The sequence below is a fragment of the Bos mutus genome, chromosome 9 (assembly GCF_027580195.1).
Source record: "Bos mutus isolate GX-2022 chromosome 9, NWIPB_WYAK_1.1, whole genome shotgun sequence".
NCBI lineage: Eukaryota > Metazoa > Chordata > Mammalia > Artiodactyla > Bovidae > Bos > Bos mutus.
This window is the reverse complement of record NC_091625.1, coordinates 9293188-9310425: the sequence shown is the minus strand read 5'-3', so window position 1 is coordinate 9310425 and position 17238 is coordinate 9293188. Positions and strand designations below refer to the sequence as shown.

Below are 17238 nucleotides of genomic sequence, written 5' to 3'. Positions count from 1 at the left end.
GCGATATACCACATTTATAAAAGAAAGGATAAAAATCACGATAATCTCAAAAGGTGCAGAAGAAGCACTTCACAAAATTACACATTCACTCATGACAAATGCTCATTCAAGCTGGTATAGAGGGAACATATCTCAATATCATAAACACCATTTATGACAAATTCAAAGCTAACATCATACTCAGTGGTGAAAAGCTGAAAACTTTTCCTCTAAAATCAGGAAGAAAACATGTACGCCCACTCTCATCACTTCTATTTAACACAGCATTGGAAGTCCTAGACGTAGCACTCAGCAAAGAAAAAGAAATAAAAGGCATCCAAATTGCTGTGATTTACATCAGTGTTCTGCCTGACTCCTCTAAGAGTTTTGTAGTTTCTGGTCTTACAAGAAGGTGGAGTGCTGAAGAATTGATACCTTTGAGCTGTGGTGCTGGAGTACTCCTGAGAGTCTGTTGGACAGCAAGGAGACCAAACCAGTCAATCATAACGGAAATCAACCCTGAATACTCATTAGAAGGACTGATGCTGAAGCAGAAACTCCAGTATTTTGGTCATCTAATGCAAACAGCTGACTCATTGGAAAAGTCCCTGATGCTAGGAAAGATTGAGGGCAGGAGGAGAAGAGGGCATCAGAGGATGAGATGACTGAATGGCATCATTGATGCAATGGACATGAACTTGGGCAAACTTTGGGAAATGGTGAGGGACAGAGAGGCCTGCTGTGCTGCAGGCCATGGTTTGCAGAGTTGGACATGACTGGGCAACTGAACAACGACAACATTTTCTCCATTGTAAGGGCCTCCAAATTGGAAAGAAATAAGTAAAAGTGTCACTATTTGCAGATGACATATTATATATAGAAAACTCTAAAGTCTCCACCAAAAAAACTATTGGAACTAATAAAAGAATCCAGTAAAGTTGCAGGATATGAGGTTAATATACAGAAATTTGTTGCTTTTCTATATATTAATAATAAACCATCCAAAAGAGAAAGCAAAACAATTCCATTTAAAACTGAATGAAAAAGAATAAAATACCTAGGAATAAACTTTACCAATGAAGTGAAAAAACTATATTCTAAAAACTATAAAACACTGATGAAGAAAACCAAACAAGATATAAGGAAATGGAAAAATACCCTGTGTTCATGGATTGGGAGAATTAATATAGTTAAAATGTCCATACAACCCAAAGTAATCTACAGATTTAATGCAATCCCTACACTGAACTAGGATAAATAATCCTAAAATTTATATGAAAGCACAAAAGACCCCTAATTGCCAAAGCAATCTTGAGAAAGAAAAACAAAGCTGGGAATATCATACTCTCTGACTTCAGACTATACTACAAAGCTACAGTAATCAAAACAGTATGGTACTGGCACAGAAACAGACACATAGCTTAATGCGACAGAATGGATAGCTCAGAAATAAACCGATTAATGGTCACTTAATTTATGACAAAGGAGGCAAGAATATACAGTAAAGACAATATTTTCAGTAAGTGGGAAAACTGAACAGTTACATATAAAAGAATAAGTTAGAACATTTTCTCACACTATATACAAAAATAAACTCAAACTTAATTAAAGCCTCAAAGATAAGACCTGAAACCATAGAACTCCTAAAAGAAAACATAGGCAGAACACTCTTTGACATAAATTTTAGCAATATATTTGAATCTGTCTCCTAAGACAAGGGAAAAAAAAAAGCAAAAATAAACAAACAGGGCCTAATTAAACTTAAAAGTTTTTGCATGGCAAAGGAAACTATGGACAAAATGAAAAGACAGCCTACTGAATGGGAGAGAATATCTGCCAATGATATGGCTGAAAAGAGGTCAATATATATATATATATATATATATATATATACACACACACACACACATATACATACATATATATATATATATATATCATACAACTCAATATTAAGAAAAACAAACAACCTGCTTAAAAAATGAGCAGAAGACCCAAATAGACATTTTTCCAAAAAGACATACAAATGGCCAACAAGCACATAAAAAGATGCTCAATATTGCTAATCATCTAGAGAAATGCATATCAAAACCACAGTAAGGTATCACTTCACACCCATCAGAATTGTTATCGTCAAAAATTCCACAAGTAACAAATGTTTGAAAGGATGTTGCAAAAAGGCAACCTGAATACACTGTTAGTAGGAATGAAAATTGGTATAGCCACTAGAGAAATCATTATGGAGGTTCTTCAAAATCTAAAAGAGAATCACCTAATGATTTAGCAACCCCACTCCTGGTTATATATTCAAAGGAAATGAAAACAGTAATTCAAAAAGATACACGCACCTCAGTGTCCTTAGCAGCATTATTTACAACTGCCAAGATATGGGAGAAACCTAAGTGCCCACCAACAGATAAGTGGATAAGAAGATATCATATATATTTAATGGAATGCCATTTGACCATAATAATGAAAGAAATTTTGCCATTTGCGATAGTGTTGATGGACTTAGAGAGTATTGTTCTTTATGGAATGTCAGACAAAGACAAATATTGCATGTTATCACTTATATGTGGAATATAAAAAATAAAATGAATGAATATAACCAAATGTAACAGACTCATACAAATAGAGAACAAACTAATTACCAGTGGGGGAAAGGAGAGGGGGGAGATAGATGAAAGGGATTAAGAAATACAGACTATTGTGTGTAGAATAAATAAGCAAGAAGGGTATATTGTACAATACATGGAATTTAGCCATTATTTTGTAGTCACTTTAAATGGTGTATAATCTATAAACATATTGAATTATTATGTACACCTGAAACTAATACTGTAAATCAAGTATAATCCAAAAAAAGAAAAACGGTGCATTTAAGGGGTGTGAGGATACGTATGTACGTGTGTGTGTGAGAGAGAGAGGGAATTGTGAGTCCAGTAAAACTAGGCTATAATGCAACCTGAGGACCTTTCACCAACTGCATTATAGAAGTATTTTCAGCCAAAAGATTTGCCCCCTTTTTGGAGACTTCTGCAAGAATACAACAGAAGCTTTGGAAATGTCTTTCTTGAATGGAGAATTTAATCAAAAGCCATGTATAATGATGTATAATGGAAATGTTAATAACTTGGGTTTCAAAGACTGATTTGTTAGGTTAATAATATTCAAAAGGATCTCACATAACTAATGGAGATATGAGCCTTCTCAACAGCCTCTGACATTAGTGTGATCGGTTTCAGTTGTAGAGATGACCCCTGCCCTTGGAAAATGCAGTATAACTCATTTGCATGAACAGATGCGGACAGTCTTTAAAATGACACATGCATCTACTATACATACAATATCTCCTGGTGGTCCTCTGGGTCCCACAGAGCCTGCAGGTCCTTGCTGACCCTAAAATAGAAGGCAATATAATACTTTACTTGTGCTAAAAATATAGTCTGTACCTGAATATATGTAAAACATGCTGTGACCTTTATCTATAGAAAAAGTATCCAGGCTCCTCTGTGTAACACTGAAATGTGCTTTGGGCTTACAGTTTCAAGATATTTTCATTCAAATGAGTCTGCTCTCACGCAGGTTTGATGCCTGGGTTGGGAAGATTCCCTGGGGAGGAAATGGCAATCCTTTCCAGTATTCTTGCCTGGAAAATCCCATGGACAGAGGAGCCTGGTGGGCTACAGCCCATGGGGTCTCAAAGAGTCAGACATGGCTTAGCGGCTGAGCACACATGCATGTTCTTACCAGCAGGTGAGTCTGGATAACCTGCCATACACATGGGTCGGGCACATTACACGGATCCTTCTAGTGCCTCCTAGCAGTGGGTCTCCTTTGGGACAGTCCTATAGAATTCTGTGTGGGAAACTCAAGTGCCTGTGGGCTGCAGAATTTGGGCTTGGGAAATAAATCCTGTTCTCTTTAAGGAAACAGGGTCGTAGATGTGGCTCATATTTTTTACTCTTAAAGCTTTCAGGGATGGTACTGTAAATATGGTCTGAAAAGTACTTAAATATCCTATTGTGATCCAAAAGACAGAGGCACCATGTGTGTAATAAATGCAGCCGATACGGGAGTGTGTCTGTGGGGGGAATCGCTATGAAAACATGATAAAATCCCTGACAACATTTGTGATGAAAATGAGTGGTACATCAGAGCTCCTTGTTTTACACAGAAATGGCTATACCTTCAAAACAACTTCCACATTTCCCTGAGTGATTTCTTATGTACCTTTAGTCCTGGGCTTCCAATTACACCAGGTGGACCAGGATCTCCAGGCTCGCCCTAAACACACGGGTGGGAAAGAAATGGTTACTTTAATTTTCACAATCTCATTATGTTGGAGATGCAAGAGAAGGCTGTCAGGGGATTACCTTTATTCCTTGTGATCCTGTTATTCCAGGTTCTCCCTGTAAATGAAATCATCACCATACATGTGTTTATATTCAGATGGAGGACAGAGTCTCTAATGCTACAATTCATTTACACTTTCAGTAGCTGACATGCAATAAAGTCATGATGAAGTCAAGAAGGGTTCATCCTAACATATGACTCAAAATAATAATTGCTAATAAACCATTTCTTATTTTCCTTTCTTCTCTGTAACAGCTTTTCCCCAATGTCACTTTTGACACTGTAGTCATCATGGTCCATTAGCAATCGTTGTGTCCTCTACTCAACTGACATTGTTATTAGCTGGTTTGTCATCAGCTAATCCTACAGCTCAGAGAAATAAAACTTCAGATAAGGGCAAAAAAGAAAGAATAGAATTTAAGTTGATATGTCATGGAGGTTCTACTATCAGATGCATGTATTTAATGAAACAAAAATCACACAAAAATTAAAGTTACACAGAAGAGTACAAAGTTGGCCACAAAGAGTTCACTTTAATTAAATTATTTTCCATGACTTAATCACTGATCCTTTTATGTTTTTTTGGCTGTTCTGCAGGATCTTAGTTCCCAGAGTCGAGCTCAAACTCGTACCCCCTGCACTGGAAGCTTGGAGTCTTAACCATTGGACCACCAGAGAGGACCTATCATTGATCCTTTTGATAAAACCATCCTGTTTGGTAAATCCAATTTATATCATTAACACAAATTTTGGAAAAACTATCTTACATAATAATTTTGTACCTGAAATATCCTTGGTGTATATCTTTCATTACATTCATGTCCAATCACAAATAGCAATGTGTTACAGAAAATAAACACTACTTGTAACAAGGTTTAAAATTTCATACTTATCAAAATAAAAGAGTCAAAATTCACAGAGGAAAAAGCAGAATCCTCAGGGAGCTTATCTTATCAAATCTAGTAGGCTCTAAAGTAAACATGATAGAAATCGGAGAGGAGGAAATCAATGAAATAGAAAACCCAAGATAGTGATAAAACATCTACTTACTCTATCTCCCTTTTCGCCTTTTGTAAAGCGTTCCCCCTAGGAAAATGCATAGAAAAAAGAATCAACTATAAACCCTTTTAAAGATAATCTCTCCAAACCTGGATGTGAACAAATCCTGCAGGTCAAACTCAGACCTCCACTGCAAACATGTAATGATCCAGAATGTCACATTGTCTGCCTGTGCAGCTTAGAAGACCAGTATGCAACTGAATTAGAAAACCCTTTAATATTCCCAAATGAACAGTAACTTAATCATCTTAATGTTATTTTGAGAATCCTGAGTGGTTGACAAATTAGAATATGGTCCAAGGCCAAAGCCTCCTCTGGTGTGGTTCAAAGAGAAGATGGTCACACACACACACACACACACACGCAAGCATCCAAACAGAGGCAGAATGAATGAGAAGATGCTGGAGTGATCAGTGGAAGGACATTCATTTGAATTCTTCCAGTTACTTAAGTTGGTCCTTAAAAAATACAGCCAGAGTTCTAAATTAGTGTTTAAAATAAGTCATTACTGTAAAAATACTTACTGATTTTCACTTTCCTTTTAACGAAAATGACATGAAGGAGTTAATTACTGGGTGAATAACTGTACAAGTCTGTGGAACTGATACTGGTTCTTGCTGTTGGGTTTAGGCTTGAAGGTTCTGGTGGGAGTCAAAGCTTTGAAGGAATGCCTCTTACGATACAACGCTTTCCCCATGGTCACTGTGTTACTAACAACACAACCCTTCCTCCACACATACACACACACACACACACACACACACACACACACACAGATGGGGAGGCTTCCCTGTATTAGCTTCTGTTCTTGAAGGTCCATATCGTGATATCATTTAACCTTCACTTCACTGCTGTGAGGGAGATATTGTCCCACTACCAGAATGGGAAGAGATTCAGAAAGGTTCTGAGTAACCCTAAGTTATTAATGTTTCTCCTAAAGCAGCATTCACCTACTGTATGTTCCCTGTTCCCTTATTTATCTTGCCTACAAAATCTGTGAATGAAGAGATACAATTCACCTTGATTATCATAGCATCTCTGGGGTACACTTCTGCTCTCCCAGCAAAATTTATTAAATTAGGGAATTTAAAGTTTTACAGATAAAACAATAATTGCTGACCTTTATTGAATTCTTACAATGTATTAAACCCTGTTCTAATCACATTATATACATTAATACAATTAACCTCTTGGGTCAACAGGGTAGTTACTGTTAGTACATTCATTTACAGAGGGGGAACTGAGGCACAGGGAAGTTAATTCATTTCCCCAAGGTCACAAAACCAATAAGAAGTCATTGAGGATCTAAACTGAGGCAGCCTGGCTTCAAAATTAGACTTTACTTACTCAGTCTGTTTGATATTATTTACAATTTAATTGCCTTATTATGTGAATTGAGTGAATGGATAATAAGACGGAAACCATACATTTTAAAACATTTTATTTTGCATCTGAAAGTCAAGGGAAAGGCTGAGGACCGCTATGCTAGGCAATGCTGCTCTCAAAGGTCCTGGTAAGGATTTGATCTTCAGATCACCATAAGGCAGTGAGTGGTTACTGAAAAATGTCATACCTCATGACCCGGGGACTTCTGGGGGCCCCGTCTTCTCCCCCATGTCTCCAACCTCCCTGCAGTTACGTGGGGGCAAGCTGCTGATTCTGACTGTGAAATGTATTCGGCAGGGCTGTGGGGCACGTGAAGGCTGAGGCGTGTGGAGACCACTCACCACGCTCCAGTCCTGCGGTCCTGGCAGGGGTGGCTAAGTCAGAGGGCATAGCTCCCTGGTGCTTACCAGCCTGCTGACTGGTTACTGAGGGTTGTGTGGAGCAGGACACTCACTCCTCCCAACCACACTGGCTGGGCAGTATGAGCAAGAGAAAGCTTTTCTTGGAGGTAAAACCACAGAAATTTCAGGGTTAATTTGTTGCTTAGTATAACCTACCTACTCTGACTAATATGGCCCATATCTATCCAACATAATTAAATCTCTTACTGGATAATTTCTATATATTAGATATATAGAGATCTTTATTTATATTCTTGCATTTCAGTCTTAATTCTAAAAATCAATTTGATTTTTAAGATAGGAGATGAAGTTAATGAGATGTGAGCAACGGGCTGCATTGCTTTTGCAACTGCTTGTTTCTGATTATATTACATTACTTATGTCACTGGTTATTTAGAACCTCTGCCAAGCTACAGTGACTAAAGTAACTTCTAGTTGGGGCAGAAAAAGCAAATCCAGGAGCCTGGTTATCTAGAGAGCTGATATTTTGTTTTAATTCCAGTGGCTACTATCTGGGGCAAGTCATTCACATTTTGCAGCCTTTTTTTCCTTATCTAGAAAATCCTGGGGTTCAACTAGATGGCATTTTCACTCCGATATCTAACCTAGTCATGTAGTAAATGTTCTGTAACAAGGGACAAACTGCCATTTAAAGTACTACTCAGGCTCAGAGTTCAGATTTGGATGAAGATTATTTTTCTGTTTGGACATTCTGGTTATTATGTTAAGTTCAGATCCTGTTCCAGAATAGAAAGGCTGAGACCATAGAGAGCTAGGCTGCTTTACTAATGATGTGAAATTTGTGTTTTTTCCTGTGGGAAGCTGGGAGAAAGGTAGGCAAAGATGTATTAATATAAGGAAGGTGTGATAATTCACAGATTAAGAGGGAACTGACAAGGAGAAGAGCTGGGAGGGTAAGGTAGATGGGGAGAAAGATGGTTTCAGGGGGTGGGCCTTGGTAACAGGACAGAAAGCTAGAGGAAAACCTTCAGGAACTGTGAAATCCTCCAGTTCTTGCTACTCATAGCACGGCCCAGGATCCACACCAGGAGCATGGCCTGAGCACGTTGAGAAATACACCTGCTCAATCTGAAAGCGGCTCTTTTGCCCCTTTCCTATTCCCCTCTGAACTCAAAAGAATCTAAATATAAAAATGAGATCACCAAGCAATTGAAACTAACTCCTGACTTATGCTGTCCTGAATGCATGCTATGCCTTGCCTAAGCTATTGATTTTTTCCTAGATAAAAAGAATGAAGAATTAAGCCATTAAAAAATGACTAGCTCTCTCCCTCAATGGCCCCCTTAGTAATCCTACCAGAGATCATGCATCAAGATTACATTTGAAGAAAGAGTCAGCCAGTCTGCACTCAAAGGAAAGAAAAAAGATTCAGATTCCAACCTCTTGCCTCAATGACTCACTGAGATTCTTGCCATTCCCCCATCCTCCACCCCCATCATTTTTCTCTTTAAAAACTGTCCTGGCTGAAAAGAAACTTGGGAGTTGGTCTCAGGACATGAGTCCCTCTTCTCAGGTTGTGACTTTTTCTGATTAAAGCACCTTTCTGCTGACCCTTGCTTCTGCAACTGTTGACTTATGAGCAGTGAGCAGCTGAACTGAACTTGGATTTGGTAATAAACCACTACCCAGACCTGCTGAACTAGGATTAGCATTTCAAAAGGATCTTCAGCAATTCAAGTTTACATTTAGTATGAGAGGTACTACTCTAATCCACTCAAATTTCTCTCTCTGCTCTACAAGTCCCGGCTATTCCAGTAGAATTTTAGTAAATCTTGGGTCCTGGTTTGCCACGCAGCATGTGGAAATTAAGAAAAGTGTGGAGGGGAGACGGGGTGGGGGGCAAGGGGCAGATAAGAGCTGAGAAGAGATGCCCATAAATGTGGAGTTGTAGGAGTCAGCTGGCAGATGGAGTCAGTCAGTCAGTCAGCAGACCCTGGGCTGATTTGTGAGAGAGAGATTTCCTAGAAAGCCTTGGAAATTCTCAGGTGTGGAACCCCAGTAAGGACTGTTACTGGTTTGGACAGAAAACCAACGGCAAAAGTGACCCCTCGGAGCACAAGGGGGACAGCCTGAACTCTAAAGCTGTCAGAGAGTGACCATCATCGCCAAAGACGCTTCGTTTTTAAAGCTGAAGCACAAGGAGAATTTGACTTTGTGATATTAAATACTCTTTATATTGTTCCCGTTTGGCAGGCATGCAGGCATTTTAGTGAGCTCTTCATTTTTATCTCTGGCCAACCAATATTCTCTGTTTATCCCAGCAAGGGAAGAGGTAAAAGTAAAATTTTTTTAAAGTGTTACCTTTTTTTTTTAAACAAAGATGAAACATTTGTTAAGTCATTCTTGGTGATTCTTGAGGGCTGCTGTGGGGTTTTGTTTTGTTTTGTTTTAAAGTGAAAGTAAAGTCGCTCAGTCCTGTCCGACTCTTTGTGACCCCATGGGCTGTAGCCTACCAGGCTCCTCTGTCCATGGGATTTTTCCAGGTAATAGTACTGGAGTGGATTGCCATTTCCAAAAATTATTTTTGTAATTAGGATTCATGTCATCTCTTTAGGTAGTCCCATTTGAATATAAATGATACTGAAGGTACTTTTTTCCACCAAAAGAACTAAATTTTGGAAGAACCTGGCCTCAGTAATATTTAAGAAGTCATTTTGATCTTATAAAAACCTAGAATAACTTCAGAGACTACGCTGAGAGTAGTTGTTTGAGCAAAGATAAACTTCTCTATTTTTTTTGAATTAGCCCTTTTGATATACTGATTTTATTATTCATTTTAGCTATTATCTTTAGTTATAGCAGGGCAGCTTAGTGATTTTTAAACTCTGGGTTCTGGAATCAGCCTACCTAGGAGTGATTCATGGTTTCAGTACTTCCTAGCTTAAGTAACTTAAGCTAGGGACCTTAGGGAAGTTACTTAACCTTTCTGTGCCTCGGTTTCCTCATCTGAAGAATGTTGTTGTTGTTTTTTTTTTTTTAATGAACTAAGTGAGGTAATACATGTAAAAACAGTACCTCATTTAAAGAACATGACCAAATATCTGATCTATTGTTCCTTATGCCAGGGACAACCAATGTACATGGAATTGGGGCTGATTAAGAAAAATATCTTAATTCTATTTTTTGGATATTCTCCCTCTGCTCTCAAAGCTAAAGTACTTACAGATTCTCCCTTTTCACCTTTAGGGCCAATAGATCCTGGAAATCCTGGCGATCCGGTCTCACCCTTTCAAGAAAAGCAGAAGACAGTTTTTGCATGAGGCTAGGGAAGTCCTGTTGTGACCCTCAGGGTGAAAGCACAACCTGTACCCCTTCTAAGAGTGGAATTTATCTATTAACCCCCAAGGGGCAGTGGGAAGCTCTGAATCCAGTAGGTTATTCGCATAATAATGTGTTTATAAGCACTCCACAATGCCTTTAGGTCTTTTAGAAATCCACAGTATTCATTAAGATCTTTAAAATTAATGTGAGACAAAGTCAATTATTTTTCAAGCAAAGAACATTTACAGAAAATAATTATAATTATGCTCTGCTGCACCAAAAGAACAAAAAGGAATTTTTGTGGCCTTAAAGACATCACATTATTTAACTGACACAGTAATCCAAATTCATGTTATTTCAAGGATTTCTTTCTTTTTTCAAGTAGGGGGAGATACAGGAAGAAAAAGATGTCTCTCCACTGTTTCCAGCGTTCATTCACCACTGTTCAGTTGCAAAGAAGGCCTTCTTGATGACGTGGGGATAGCAGTGGCTTAGAAAAGTCTAAGAGTTTCTGATGAAAAATCCAGAAGAGGGATTTGTATAGGACATATAAAGAGTATTTTGAGAAAATAAAATTATAGAAATAATATTGGTGGCAAGGAAGTGTACCACTAATTAAACGATAGAGATATCTCAGTGCTTTTGTTTACTGTTAGCCAATAACCCTGCTGCTGCTGTTGCTGCTAAGTCACTTCAGTCGTGTCCAACTGTGTGTGACCCCATAGACGGCAGCCCACCAGGCTCCCCCATCCCTGGGATCCTCCAGGCAAGAACACTGGAGTGGGTTGCCATTTCCATCTCCAATGAATGAAAGTGAAAAGTGAAAGGGAAGTCGCTCAGTCGTGTCCAACTCCTCGTGACCCTATGGACTGCAGGCCATCAGGCTCCTCTGTCCATGGGATTCTCCAGGCAAGAGTACTGGAGTGGGGTGCCATCGCCTTCTCCACAACAACCCTGAATACCACACAATTGTTAAGTGCAGCCGCTAGAATGCATGTAGCGCTTTCCCGGGAGCTCTTGCCAATGCTGGAGACATGGGTTTGATCCACTGGTCAGGAAGATTTCTTGGAGAAGGAAATGGCAACCCACACCAGCATTCTTGCATGGGAAGTCCCACGGACAGAGGAGCCTGGCAGGCTGCAACCACGGGGTTGCAGAGTTGGACACAACTGAGTGACTGAACACAAACCAGAACTTATATAATGCTGGGTTGTTTTCCAACCCTAAGAGCATTTTTGCAAAACAATGTTCATCATTGCATTTCCAAGCATATAGCTTTTCTGCCCCTTGTGTCTTTTTTATTTCAGAAAAAAATACAAAAAAGATATGGTTGAATATGTCAAACCTCCATGGACAAGGCACCCAAGATGGAAGAAAAAAAACCTTATATCAAAGAGGAAATTTCATATTCCCTCTCTATTTCTGTGCCAGAGAGAGTCACTGTTATGAATTTAGTACTTACATTTTCAGTCTGTATTTTTGTACTTTTACTGCATATGTGGAACCATAAATAGTATGCTATTTTGGATATTTAAAACAAATTTTATAAAAGCCACTGGTTAATCTTGTATATGACATTCTGTGACTTTTCCCCCAACTCAATGTTGTTTTTAATATCCATCCTCTATTGATACATAGAGATCTAGTTTATCCAGTGAAACTCTGGATAGTATTATAGTGTGTTAATGGATTGGGGATCATCTAAGCCCCACTCATGGGTATTTGGGGCTTCCCATGGGGCTCAGTGGTAAAGAATACGCCTGTCAATGCAGGAGATGCAAGAGGCATGGGTTTGGTTCCTGGGTCGGGAAGATCCCCTGGAGAATGGCAACCCACTCCAGTGTTTTTGCCTGGAAAATCCCATTGACAGAGGAGCCTGGTGGGCTACAGTTCACGGGGTTGCAAAAGAGTCGGGCACAACTGAGAGACTGAGCACAAATGCGCATTTTGTTGTCTTATAAACAGGGTTGCAATGAACATCTCTACACATGTCCCCTGGTGTGGATATGTTTATCTGTTGCTTTTGAAGCCTCAAATAGCCCTAAAGACACTGGTTTACTTTTATATTTCTATCTTAATCAGTATCTTGTGATTTAGCTTAGAGGAAGAGGGAGTCAGTCATTCATAATGGATAGACAATGTCATGTGTTGTTTTTTTTTTTTTAGGGAGGCTTCTAGATTTGTGGGATATATTTTGTAAATTTAATCTTCATTTATTAATACAAGTATTTTCCCTTATAGTGTACCATCTAAACATACAATGTAACATCAGTTTTACACTTAACATATTGTAGGAGAATCCATTTTCCTACAGATAGTAAGTTCTATCCATAATGAAAAGAGGAAGAAATTGGTGGAGACATTAAGGGACTGATTGCTGTTGGTTTGACAGACTAAACAATTGGCCTTGTACAAGTGTTAGACTGTATAGAGTGTGGCCTTCCTATCACCCATCTGATAGATGTTAAAAGCCTCAGTGCACTGGGGAAAAAATATGCCCAGTAATTCAAGCCAGCTGCATAAAGTAAAGGTAGAAATCAAGGAAAGGGTCTAGGAGTTACTATTAGAGTCACATGTGCTTGATATCAAATGGTAAGGGGAGAGGAATATGCCTGAAGGAAGAATAACCATATTCACAGCTGCTAAGTATTTAAACCAACATATACAAGTCTCCACTGAAATACAGAGGAAAGACCGGGCAGAGGCTTTGGTCCACCTCTCTCTGGTATGGAAGTGTGTCTGGGCTTGGAGGAAGTCTTAGAGACCAGATCCTTATACAAAAGTCTACAAACAAAAGCATTTCCCTCCTGAATCTTATTCACATATGGAGTTGTTCTTCATATTTAAAATGGATGTTTAGTAATTTATCACTGTAATTATGAGTTGAAAGATCAGTGATGGATTTACTTAGCTTCGGGAAAGGCAGTCATTTAATTTGACACTCTGGATGTTATTTGAAAGGTCTGGTGGTGTTGAGCCTCCATCTTTTTCCTCTGACAACTGCTCTGAAAGACACTGCTAATTTCTCAGGGGTCCTTAGATATTCCACCTCCCGATTCTTCTGTCTCTATAAAGAAGCAGCTATCCCCGACCGACTTGCAGATACATCACCATCCCATCACTGCAGCCTGTCTTTCTCAGGAAGCTACAGAGCAGGGGTCATCATTTCAGTCCTGGCAGGTGGCTTGCATGATGCCTGGGTCTCTGTCACTATTTACTATTAAAAGCTGGTAGTATTCATTGTTCTTTCTTCCTGTATCTTGAATCAGAACGAGGCTGCTAACCTCGGAGTGACTTGTGTGTCAATTCTATTGCTGTTTGTATTGACTCTGGTGTTTTACTAGAAATGTGTGTGCATGCTAAGTCGCTTCAGTTGTGTCTGACTCTGTGTAACACTATGGACTGTAGCCTTCCAGGATCCTCTGTCCACAGGATTCTCCAGGGAAGAATACTGGCGTGGTTTGCCATGCCCTCGTCCAGACGATCTCCCTGACCCAGGGTTGGAACCCCCGTCTTTTATGTCTCCTGCATTGGCAGGCGGGTTCTTTACCACTTTGGGTTCCAAATGGTAGGCTGGCTTTGTGATTCTATTCTGCCAGCTGGTGCATTGAGAAGTGGAGTACGATACAGCAAAAGTCATGTATATGTTGAAATTGTACTTCTGGCTCAATCTTAAATTCTACAACATAAATTGAATCTCTTCTCCACCAAAATTATGGTGGGAGAAGCAAAGATGATCAAGACTGGATGTTAAGTATGATAACTATGAATACCAAAAAGACATACATGATACTCCACGAGAAGAAAGAAAGTTTAGAATGCATGAACAGTGAGGAGCAAAGTGTTGGTGAGGGCTTAATATGTGTCATGCATTGTGCTTTGGGTAAGGTCATCTCATCTCATTTGATTTTAATCCTGCCATCAACTCTGTGTAGATATAATTTTGCCCATTTCACAAATGCGTAAATTGATGACCAGAGGGTTGGAGTGTCTTTTCTGAGCTGTTAATGGCACAGTCAGGTTTTGACCCCAGAGCCCAGGTTCCTTCCATCATTCAATGGTTCTCAACGCTGGCTGCCAGGTGGAATCATCTGAAACTCTTTTAAAATAAAGCAACATGGACCCCACTCCAGATCAACCAGAGACATGAGTTCTGCCCCACATCAGAGTCCTGGAGATGGGGCCCAAGACTGGTAATTTCCAAAAGCCCTCAGGGGACTCCAGTGTGCAGCCGAATCACCGGAGTCCACCAGGGGTGTGGTCCGAGGGAGAAGGTTGAAGGGGCCTTAAATTCTCACTATAGTGACCTCTGAACAGCATCACCAAGAATGAAGTATAGACTCAGCCCAGGTACTGAGTGTGCACAGTTAGAGGTGATTCTGCTCCTCCAGCAAGGGTGGTGCTTGCATTTTAGAATTCATCCTATGCATTTTTTACTGAGAGAGCCTTTCTCCTGTTAATTAAAATTCCTACAAATCACTTCACACGGGCATTTATATCAGGTACTGTATCCAGTTCTCTGTAGACTCCTCTGGGTTATTTCTTTGGGTGGGAAGAGGGAACAGTCATGCCCCTGGCTTTTTCTAATTCCACTTAAGATTCTAAAGCAATTAGAAAAGATTTTGAGCCATAGAAAGTGTCCTTAGAGTTAGAAATACACCTGTTTTACAGAATCAAATTTCTCAACATTGAGGTCTTCAGAATTCCTAAGTAACATGTGTTTCCTAATGAACAGAGCAATACGAGAGCCAGCTGCTTTGTTTCAAGGAATGAATCATAATTTAAATACTTTAAAAGTGCCACAGCTCTCTTTGCTCAGCTGTCCCAAGTGACAAGCTCTTTTTTTTTTTTTCCTTAGTCTGCATGTGTCCTGCAGTAATTGCTTAAAATATAATGTGTTCGTTATGGTGGTGTAGAAATTCCATAAGCTATTTGGTTACAGGAAATAATGTTAATGTACTAGCAGTGCAATCCAAGACACATAAATGACATTACTGCTGTATAATCAATTTTTAGGGATGTCTTTTTAAGAATGTCAAGGTTTTTATTTTTATTTTTTGCAGGAAATCTCATTTGCAATGGTCAATCTATAAGAAGCTCCCCATTTTGCGGAGACTATCTCCTAGCAGTTTTTTTTTTTTCTTTCTGGTGACGGAGGTTTGATCTTGTGAATAGATGGGCTGCACGGATTTATAAGGCACGGAAGTCATATTTTCTTGGATTCATGTTGAAATACCCTGCCCTCAATCATGAGAATTTTTACTGGGTGAATGACGGAAGGGAGCGCTCACAGGCCATGTTCCTGCAGAGTATTTTCAGTCCTACTCATCTCTGTCTGTAGATTTGATGTGCATTGTTTCTTTCGGCTTTTTTCTTTTTAAAATTGAAGTATAGCTGATTTACAATGTCATGTGAGTTTAAGGTGTACAGCAAAGTTATTCAGTTTTACATACATATATATTTTTTTTCAGATTCTTTTCCCTATAGGTTATTACAAAATATTGAATATAGTTTCCTCATTTTTTTTTCCCTTGACAATGGCAATTTCTCACTGAGTCTAAGGTCATCACAATTGCAGGATCAAACAGGAGTGAGACATCTTTTTGAGAAGGCAAGTGTATTTGTCATCTTCACAGCTAATTAATTAAACTCATGAATGATGACAATGAGAAGGCAACGGAAATTCACCAGTGTTTTAATTTTAAAGCTGTTTTGAAATAATTATTTGGTTAAACTGTGACTGTACATGATAAAAACCCACCCAAAAATGCTCCCATGACAGCTTATGTGTGGACACTTAGGAGGACAGAAAAATGGCAAGCCTCAGGCATCCTGTCACAGGGCCTTTCAGATTGTTTTTGCCACCGATGCGGATCCAAGAAACATCTAACTATACACTGAAACATGTGTCCTAATTTCATTTACCCGTGACAGTTATGTGACAGCTATTTCCCTTCACTGTGGAAGTGTTCCCTTCCTGTGGTCAGCTTACTCAGGGCTTCGAGGGGAGGCGGAGCTCAGTTCTGCTTGGTCAGGAGGCGGGGAGAGTAGCGCCCCCTGCAGGCTAACATGGAACCTGCGGGGCAGTGAGGCTGTCCTGACGTGTGAATGTGTGAATTGGTGTAAAAACCTAGATGTCTCTACTCACTCTGCAAATTTGCTTACCTTCTCTCCTTTTAGACCACCAGCTCCATGTTCACCAACATTTCCCTAAGTAAACATGAAACAAAAATTTTAAAAAAATCCATTTATTTTTAAAACAGTCCCTACTTTAACATAAAAATAGACAATAGCACTGTAACAGCTTTTATCTGATTTGCCTCTCTCACACTCTGTCAAATATTCCTGAAATATTTGCCTCTGTCAAACATTCCTGAAAAACTCTCACTTTTGAGACCCTATTTGTCCTTGCTGTGACCTCCACCCTATCTGGTCAGGAGGTGATGCTGGAGAAACAGCACCTCTCCAGGGGCGAAATAGCAAAACTCTAAACTAATGCCCAGCAGCCTGGTTTGGTTTTGATACAACTTTCAAGACTAGTAGTGGTATCTTTGTTGCTCAGTGTAATGGATGTTCCATTATCGACCTTTCGGCTGCACTTGGCATGCTCTTGACTTGTATTACATGTACTCTACTTCTTCTTCCTGTCTCTCTGACCTCTCCTCTTCAACCAGCTCCTCACTGGTCAAGCCTGGACTTCCTCGGGACTACCTCCAGCTCTCTTCTTGTGATTCAACCTTTTGTCCCAGGTATGCTTGCCCATCCCATGGCTGAG

At 39.5% G+C, this 17238-nt stretch overlaps 1 protein-coding gene across 1 annotated transcript in view; it reads right to left on the bottom strand.

Annotated features, from left to right (window-relative positions):
- The window catches only part of COL19A1 (collagen type XIX alpha 1 chain), a 412517-nt gene that overhangs the window by 58423 nt on the left and 336856 nt on the right, over positions 1 to 17238 (bottom strand). The window contains exons 18-23 of the mRNA XM_070377142.1: positions 16629 to 16673; positions 10366 to 10428; positions 5386 to 5421; positions 4356 to 4391; positions 4213 to 4266; positions 3325 to 3378 (exon numbers count right to left, since the gene is read on the bottom strand). Coding sequence (XP_070233243.1) covers positions 3325 to 3378; positions 4213 to 4266; positions 4356 to 4391; positions 5386 to 5421; positions 10366 to 10428; positions 16629 to 16673 — 288 coding nt within the window. The remainder of the gene's footprint in view (positions 1 to 3324; positions 3379 to 4212; positions 4267 to 4355; positions 4392 to 5385; positions 5422 to 10365; positions 10429 to 16628; positions 16674 to 17238) is intronic.